Here is a 10,000-nt window from a genome sequence, read left to right as displayed (position 1 = left end):
TTTTCTCAACAGATTTTAAAATGCAAGTTTCTGTTCAGGTTCACTTCAGGAAAGCTTATAGATTTCAGAACAATGCGTAGTAGAAAATGGCAGAGTGTAATCATGTGACGGGTTTTCCCAGGCTGCAATTCAAACCAGCCACAAGAAAAAAATTTCCCAAGTGAAAAGACCAATCTTATACTTTCTGTACAGAACCTAATTATCAAAATAAGTTGACCAGACTATCTGAGAAACCTGCACGTGTGCAGTCTGTATTTTAGGGAGATTAGCATAGTTTTCTCATTTGCTGGTCCTTTAAAGAATGAATTGCCACTTTGTTGTGATGGATTGCTTCTCTTTAAGATGTGTCCTCTTTGCCTGCAGCCACATCAATCAGAAGACACAGTTCGAGAACCCTGTGATGGAAGCCAAGAAGAAAAACACCCAGGAGGCACCGATGGCGAGCCAGCCAGGAGTCCCACCCTCAGGTAACAACCAGAATAACACTACACCGATCTTACCTTTCCATCCTTTAGCTTTTGCTCCTCTGTTTATCTGTTCATTTAACTACATCTACAGCTGTGTATCCTCAGACCTCATTCGCTGAACACTCTACAGCATCATGCGCTATTTGTTTTCAGAAGAAATGAAACTCCAAAACTCTGCAGCATCAGGCTCGAACCTGTGAATTACAGAAGTGCCAAAAGCACAAATGTTTCCACAGACACCCAATTATTTTTTTTCAGCGCGTACAAATGAGAGACTTGGACAGCGTCACTAGTCCTATCAAACCTCCGTGCGTTTAACTAGCCGAGACAGGGTTTTTCGATCCCGGCTCTACCCGTCATCTGCGTTTAATTCAAAGTTTCGAGCGCTGCCATGCTTTTTGAGCGTCTTATTTTGACGGGTGCCAGGTGAGTTCGAAATGGTCCCATCTCTCAAAAAGCCTTGCCTCACTAAGCTTTCCCTTCCCAGCATGCTCTTTTTTTCTGGATCCTCAAAGCCCATGGCGTTATTTCACTGCCGAAAATTGAAAGTGCAGTAGCCTAACGCGAGAGCATGAATCCTTCAGACCTCATGCAAATTTCTTTCTCTCTCTCATGCAAATAAATAAATAAATAAATAAATAAATTTCACAAGCTTCATCAAATGTATGCTACTCACTCATGGATTGTTCCGCTCCTGCTGAAAACTCGAGACACGCTCTCAAATTTATATGCATATTTGCTTTTATCTTGAGTGAACACTCGTTTTTATTCTTATTGCTATGCAAAACAGAAATCGAACAATTCATGCGCCTTCGTCATATCATAAATGAGCATGTCGCAGTGGTGTGTGTATGTTTGTGTGTACTCTCTAGGCTAGTTTTGGGTGATTCCACTATCGTTATTTACTTATCATTATATATATATTTGTGGCGGTGGTACTTTGTTGCCGTGCGGCTGGTAGTCATGAAAACTTTTTGTTGTTGTAATGAAATGACACAGTATTCGGTCAGGAGAGGGGGGATGGTGTTAATGCATGGTGGCTTAGTGATTAGCATGTTTGCCTTGCACCTCCACGGTTGGGGGTTCAAATCCCACCTCCTGCCCTGTGCGCACGCAGGTCTCCCTGGGGTTTCCTCCGGGAACTCCGGTTTCCTCCCCAATCCAAACACATGCATTGTAGGCTGATTTGGTGCTTCAAAATTGTCCATAGTGTCTGAATGGGTGTGTGATTGTGCCCTGTGATGGGTTGGCCAGGTGTCTCATGCTACTTGAATATATTTCTGTGTTTCTGTAAATGTGAAACAGTACAAAACAGTAGTGATTATCGTTAAATACTTTACACCTTTAAAGATTCAGTTTGAGCTTTTAACATCTTATTTACTGCTGCTCACAGTTCAGTTAGTTCTCTCTCTCTCTCTCTCTCTCTCTCTCTCTCTCTCTCTCTATATATATATATATATATATATATATATATATATATATATATACACAGTAAGTTATGTGAGCTAATTTATCACACTATTGATCTTGTATCATCATATTTTCTAGCACTAATGCATACATAAAGATCTTAATTAAAAATCTTTTAGATAAAATCTTTAATTAGTGAACCCTAACCTCACACCTCTTGCCAAATCTGTCTGTCTGAATGTATTTTTTTATTTTTAAACATTTTGCAGCAACGTAAATTTTAACTGTTCAGTTTATTATTAAATAAACAACAACATTTCAGGCACTGAAGCTCATTCAAATATGTAATTAAAGCACATCATGTTCGAGTATGTGGGCAATTTTTTATTTGATGAAACGCTTTATATTGCTGCTAAAGTGTTACCTGCATTCGTATGCCCTTGGTTTCTCGCTCGTTTTTTTACGGTATTGATTTTGCATTACACAACCCTCCTCCGTGCTCCGCTGCCGTTCCCTACTCTAAAACTCGCAGCAGGTGTGTGACGGTTGCAGCCTCCTCGATATATACCACACCGTCCTCAGGCGAGCGACATTAACACTTGCTGATGCTTAGCTAGCAGCCTGATCGTTATTATAGCCGACCGCTGCTGACCTCATGCTCCAGAGGCAGCCTGGAGCTAATGTCATTCAGGACAAACACACACACACACAGAAGACAGATGATGAAACTAGATCAATTAAACGATTAAATTCATTTACCATGAGATTTCCCTTTATTTATTTATTTCAGGCTGTCTAGGCTGTAATTGACCCAGTAGTGAGTCAAATATAACGCTGCATTTTGGTCTTGTGCCAAAATTATACACGTTTTCAACATTATGTTCAAAGTGTACTTGTTTTTATTGGGCAGCGTTTTTAATAGGTTTGTATTAAAGAGACCCGTAATTATAGCTATTGCTAGCCAAAGTTACATGCGCTATGTATCCAGCCACACTACACAAGCTAGCTAGTTTTAACATGTAAACACACATACGAACGTTCACAGACGTTAGCTGTTGGACAAGTATTTTGCATTTATGCTTCATTTGACTAGAGGTTGTAACTCGTAATCACCCAACGTCAGACCTGGGGGGGGGAAACAAATAAAATGCCCCCCTCAACTATGAAGAAAATTGTTTCCCAAAATTCAGCCACAATGACATCCGATCCCAGGCTGCCACATGTATTGTGTAACTCCGTGATGCTCAGCTCTCATAATAAACAATATTTTTTTTTTTTTTGTGCCTGAACATACCTGATCCAACTGCTGTAATTAAACTGTGGGTGTTGTTAGTTCAGTGTTTTCCAAATTGCTTATCAGGACTTGCCAGATCATCCACATTTTTGCTCTGTCCCAGTTTCTAACACACCTGAATCAGTTATTCAGTGTTCATGATGGCTCGGTACCAGGTATGTTAGGAGCTGGAGAGGGAAAAATTCACACCGTCTGGCATTAGCAGTGCTTCCATGAAAAAAGATTCTTGTCAATCCATTTCGAATCATTTTGCAGGCTTTAACTGTACCCCCAAATGGTTTTTGTTGAAAATCTCCAGTTTACATTCTTGTACACATTTCATGTTTACATTACAACATTAAGTATTTCTACACGTGAATAGTGTTATTTATTCTCAACCTTGGACGAACAAACATGCTTATTAAATTGAATTTAATTGTGAAACATAATTCTGCTTTCAAAATTTTATATGGCTCATCATGACATCCACTCATTCATCCATCCATCCATCTATCCAGCCCATCTATTCAACCAACCCATCTGTCCATCAATCCCACTGATTGTAAACCACCTATCAATCCATCCAACTCATTCAAGCCAGCCAACAATCCAATCCATCTACCATCCCATTCAACTGACCCAACCCACCTACCTGTCCAACCCATACAACCAGCCAACCCACCTATCCATCCCACCAATCCATTCAACCCATTTACACATTCAACTCATCCATCCATCCATCCAACCCGCCAACCAACCCCCTTTCTATCCAACTGACGTACCCACCTACCCATTCAAGCCATTCATACAATCAACCGACCCAACCCACCTACGCATCCAACCCGTCAATCATCCATCCAGCCATCCAATCCACGCATTCAACCACACGGTTATTTTATATATTTATGAGCAACTTTATTTCCACTCAAGACTTTTTTTTTTAGTCAAGGATGAACTCTCACACAAATTCACATTACAGAATTTATGTCATTTTATTTATCTCATTTTGTAGTCAAAAGTTTATATTAAGTACATTTCCATTTAAGAGCGTATTAATGGATGTGGGCTCAGTCGGTTCACTCTATTCCAGAGTAGCTCTGCTGGATTTTAATGGATTATCAGGCAGCATATAAACCTAGTTACACATCCCAGGCTTGGGAAACAGCAGAGTAACTGTTAATCACCATGTTTTTGCTGCACTAGAGCCACAGAAATGTCTGTCTGTACTCTCACTTATAGGCTTTGTTGTTTTGATTCGTGCTGTTATGACAAGGCACTGCATAATTGACCTTCCCAGTACACACACGCACACACACACACACACACACACACACACACACACACACACAGACACTGGTTTCACACTGGCACCTTTAATTACATACTGACATTTTATAATCAGCTCGCCTTGAGACAGACAGACTCATTCTCTTTGTGACGAGTTAATCAAGTAGATGTAAACATCATTCTGCCCCTCTCCTCACTTTGACATGCACACAAATGCGCTCTCTCGCTCTCTCTCTCACACACACACACACACACACACACACACACACACACACACACACACACACACACAGACCCAGACTCTACATGCTTCAAATAGTTACTTACATATTAGTATTTGATTGCATTTAAATATCAATTGCCCTTTAATTTTATACTGTTACAGAACATTAGCCACTGTGTATCATATTATTTATGATGTATACAGTGGTGCTTGAAAGTTTGTGAACCCTTTAGATTTTCTGTACATCTGCATGAATATGACCTAAAACATCACCAAATTTTGGGATGTTGGTGAGTTTCATCACATGAACTGCTTGCTTCAGGTCCTTTCACAACATTTCTATTGGATTAAGGTCAGGACATTGACTTGACCATTCTAAAACATTACGTTTATTCTTCTGTGGTAGAATGACTCGTGTCCTTAGGGCTATTGTCTTACTGCATGACCCACTTTCTCTTGAGATTAAGTTCGTGGACAGATGTCCCGACATTTTCATTTAGAATTCACTGGTATAAATCAGAATTTATTGTTCCATCAATGATGGTGAGTCGTCCTGGCCCCGATGCAGTAAAACAGGCCCAAAGTATGATACTACCACTACCATGTTTCTCAGATGGGATAATAATCTTGTGCTGGAATGCACTGTCTCCACTCCTGAGGAGGGTATCAATCTTCTTAAATTTCCTCCATTTGTACACAATCTGTCTGACTGTGGATTGGTGGAATCCAAACTCTTTAGAGATGGTTTTGCAACCTTTTCCAGCCTGATAAGCATCAACAACTTTTTTTTCCAAGGTCCTCAGACATCTCCTTGCCATGATACACTTCCACAAATATTTTCTGAAGATTAGACTTTTATACATCCTTGTTCTTGTTCTAGAAGAAGGCGCTCACTCACACCTGATCATCATCATCCCATTGATTTGAAATCACCGGACTGTAATCTCACCTTACACGAATCCTAGAGGTTCACGTACTTTTCCCACACACAGACATGTCATATTGGATGATTTTCCTCAATAAATAAAATCACCAAGTATTATAATCTTATGTCCTTTCTTTATTTGGGTTCTCTTTGTCTGCTTTTAGGTCTTGTGTGAAAATTTGATGATGATGTAGGTCATAATTTGTGTGTGTGTGTATATGTATGTATATATATATATATATATATATATATATATATATATATATATATATATATATATATATATATATATATATAAAAAATTCTAAAGGGCGCACAAACTTTCAAGCACCTCTGTATATATTATACAATAGATATATAAAGTAAATAAATTCATAAAATGTGATAAATAAATAAAGCAGTTGAGCTCTGACACAAGTGTCAGTCTGCCAAAGGGTTTAGGAAATCACAGTAAACAACGGCGTTAGATTTCACACTTGGGTCCGTCAGCTATTCATGATCCTGCGCCGCACAGCTCATCTACAGTTATGCTCTTAGCAGCAGGGTCAAAATGTTGACCCTTTTAAAGGTCACCTCTAGTGGTGCATGCTCATTCTTCATTTTCCTCTCATTTCTCACTCCTCATCACTGTCGTGTGTGTGCGCGTGCCTGCACGTGATTTCTTCCGTCACAAGAGACAAAAATGAGCAGTCGTTCTCACAAGAAATATAACACATGCTCTACAAATCACGAACACTATCCGATGCTTATCTTTAAATGTTTTCCGATGAGCGGTTTCGCCGAGACCGTTTGGAGAACAAATGAGTTTTGGCATTCGGCGTGTTGATAGAGACGAGTTTATTTCACACTCCGACTGGCTATCAGCCAAACCTGCTGGCCAGCGCTCTCGTATTAAATTATGATGCACGTGATGTTCAGCCATCCATTACTTGGTGTGATGGCGTTTTTATAATGTATGCGAAATGATTCCGTCCATGACATTCAGTTCAGAGAATGAGCGAGAGAGGGTTATGATATTAGATGATGGAACAAAAAATCCGACAATAAAGCTGCTTTACAAGGGATGGGCCCTAATTACACGAGGACTCGTCAGAGGCATAAAAATGTTGCGGGGTAAACCATTACATCCACACGAACCGTACGGTGCTCTCTAGAATTATTGGCAACCTTCATAAAAAGAATAACATGCAATGTTTTGCGCTTTAAGTAAGCGTTAATTACTATTATACTGGCAGACTGCACGAATCTACACTATGGGCTGGAAAGAAATCAGCCGACAGTTGTGTGCTGGTGGCGCTGCTGTTCTTGGTCCCCAAAAAAAAAAGCCACACAGTGCAAGTATTAAAAGCAACAACAACAACAAAAAAGTAAGCGTGTGTGTGTGTGTGTGTGTATTACACTCTTCTTTTCGTTGATGTGGTTGCTGTGTGAAAATTAGGCCACCCTGTTTTAAAAATCTTCAAGTGCAGCATACCTGGAAATGATCGTTTTTGCCATGTCATTATCTATACATGTCTGATACGTCATTAATGATTAAGTCATCGTCACCGATGTGAAAGTCAAGGTCCGTCTAGGCCACATTGGCATTTTTATGTACAGCCATAAAAAAATGTGCTATTCATATATTTAACTTCTTAGTATGGGTACGGGCATTTTATAGATGAACAGAGATCTATTGTAAGATATACTTATTGTGCTTTTATTGTTCATTATTCATTTTAAGCTAGTGGCCTACATGAGACGCAAAATGAACGATATTAATGACTGACTGAGATTTCAGGTTAACGCTTCCGTTTACATTTCTGTTTACTCTTTTTGTTTTCAGTTTTCTTTAGTAGACACACCAAGAATCATTTCGAGTTCCTGGTCGTCCTGGACTGACGCTGTTTCTTTCAAAGAAATTACACACTGACTTCTGTGCACTAAGAACCAAAAGTCAGTACTCGTGTACTGTGCTCGGCCTCCCAGGGCTTCTGAATCCATTTTCAGCCTTGCTTTTGTGTATGGAGCAGCGGTGATGAGTTTGGAAGAGGGAAGCGAGTGAACACCGGGCGCCAGTGCTGTACAGTATACGGGGCTAATAATTATATTTCACAATCTAATGCTAGTGCACTGTGGACTGTTGCAGTATCGCCATCAGCTGAAGGAAAAGAGGCAGCAGGTCTTGACGTTGATGCCTGCATATGCCGGCGTTTTCGCTTTTGTAGATCTTACCCTGAGGTTAAATTGAATACCTTTTGAGGGTTCATTTACATTTACGCCATTTGGCAGACGCCCTTATCCAGACCGACTTACATTTATCTCATTCATACAACTGAGCTGGCACCGTTAGTAAACATTTTAATGTAGATGTGGGGGGGATGTTTTATTAAGGGTTCCTTGGATAGTTCTAGCTTTCAGCTTGGTACTTTCCCTGTGAAAGGAAAAAAATCCTCAGATTCTGCAAAGAACTATGGAGACAAACCTACGAATGCTTTCGGCCGGGTTTATTCCGGCAAGATGGCCGCCGTGTATATCGATTGTTAAAAAAAAATTGCCCATGGTGCAGTAGCACTGTAAATACTGGAGGAAGTGCAATGCAGTGTGACGACAGACTGAGCTACAGTACAGCACGTCTCAAATTACTTCTACTTCTCTACTTGCGTGCTATTCTTCACCGTTTTTATATATCGACGCCGATTTACCCGTTTGCCTTTAAACTTAACAAAAAAAAAACCTGTCTGTTTTGTGTACCGATCTTCTCAGTGTCGGAACGCACGCGAGCAACGGGTTTAACCCCGGAGTATGGCGCACGATTTAACCGTAGTAACAGTAAACACATTCTCTAAATAATTTAAAAGCGTTTACGGTATATTATATTATTAGAACTAAATTGAGATAAGATATAATACAGATGAACAGTAGGATATGCGTTAGTCATTGTTTTCCAGACGCCTTTCATGCCTGCTCTTTTTGCACCCGAGCAGCGTGCGACTGTGTTCGGAGTCTGAGTTCTGTGGAAATATCCACCTACACACTAACAAGCTCGTAGCACCTTCCTCAGCCCCCTCGGTGCAGCACGGGTTAAATAAATCTCAGAAGAGCAGAGTGTCATTACCAGAAGCTATTACAGTATTTATTTAGCAGTCATTAATTAAAGCTGATTAAGCTGAGCAGAACTATTCATATGCTGGTAATTAGTGATCAGGATGGAATAATGACTTTAATCTACTCTGAAATCTAGTCGTCCCACATTCTGTATCTTTTACTGTGTGTGTGTGTGTGTGTGTGTCTCTTTGTGTTGTGTATCCATCTTTTCTTTCACTTCCCTTGTCGGTGTGATTCTGTCTCAGTTTCTCTCTCTGCTTCTTGCCCTGTCTTTTCTAGGTCATGCTTGTGCCATGTTTCTCTGTATGTGTGTCTCACTGTTTTTCTGTATTGTATCTCTATCCTTTCTCTCTCTCTCTGTCTTTCTCTTTCTCAGAGGATGGCTCTCTGAAGGCTTTCACACGAGACCCGTCACAGCTACACGGAACGATGTTGCGCACCGCCCTGAGGAAGAGCACGCAGGGATTCGGCTTCACCATCATCGGCGGAGACAGACCGGACGAGTTCCTGCAGGTGAAGAACGTGCTGAGGGACGGCCCCGCGGCGCAGGACAACAAGATCGCCCCTGGTGGGTTCACTTTATCGTAAACAAACCATCATAGCCGTATCCCACATGAATCACGGCAAATTAAACGACTTGACTCTCTGAGTGAACTCTGTCATGGAGTTAAGTAAGTAAGGAATAAGACACTACAGGATTCGCCATTATAGGGAAGCAATCAGCGTCATGGTGGTGTGATGCAGCCTGACGTACAGATGACTTACCGTTACCACCTGAAGGTTGATTTATTTTCCAATAACGGCATGTATTGAAGTGTTTTATTCATCTTATACCACAAATTTTCAACAGATGCAATTGTATTAATCCGATTCATTTTTATCGTTTAACGTTGTGGAATGTCTATCAAAACAGCTTAGATCCTGTTATCACTTACAATATAGCAGCTATAACCTGCTACGTTGTTCCTGCCCCCCTCAACTCTAAAGACAAAAAAAATTGCATCTTGTTCAAGAAAACCTCTTTTTGCACATTAATTAAAACACGGTTTTCAGAGCTATCCAGATAAACGTAGTTACAGCTTCTACCTCAGACTGGCACTGGAGACGCCTTCCTTAAATGCTACGTAAACATCTCACAGAAACCCAGCAATATCCGCAATTACGCACGATTTCAAATCGGTTTGTCCGAAGCGCTCGGCCGTATTAGAGCATGACCCTCGAAGCCGACGTTGTTAGGGCTGCCGTTATTGAAAACGAATGAACAACATGTGACCTATCAGAATTCGAGAATCTGGTGTTGTGGTAAAAAGAGGAAAAATTGCTGACCT

General features: G+C 40.5%; 1 protein-coding gene across 1 annotated transcript in view; it reads left to right on the top strand.

The window, feature by feature from the left end:
- magi3a (membrane associated guanylate kinase, WW and PDZ domain containing 3a) overlaps positions 1 to 10,000 on the top strand; it is a 161,084-nt gene that overhangs the window by 116,446 nt on the left and 34,638 nt on the right. The window contains exons 8-9 of the mRNA XM_017487129.3: positions 364 to 467; positions 9,049 to 9,240. Of these exons, the coding sequence (XP_017342618.1) occupies positions 364 to 467; positions 9,049 to 9,240 (296 nt within the window). The remainder of the gene's footprint in view (positions 1 to 363; positions 468 to 9,048; positions 9,241 to 10,000) is intronic.

This window comes from Ictalurus punctatus, chromosome 15 (assembly GCF_001660625.3).
Source record: "Ictalurus punctatus breed USDA103 chromosome 15, Coco_2.0, whole genome shotgun sequence".
Lineage (NCBI taxonomy): Eukaryota > Metazoa > Chordata > Actinopteri > Siluriformes > Ictaluridae > Ictalurus > Ictalurus punctatus.
The sequence above is the reverse complement of the archived record's forward strand: the minus strand, read 5'-3'. Positions and strand labels throughout refer to the sequence as shown.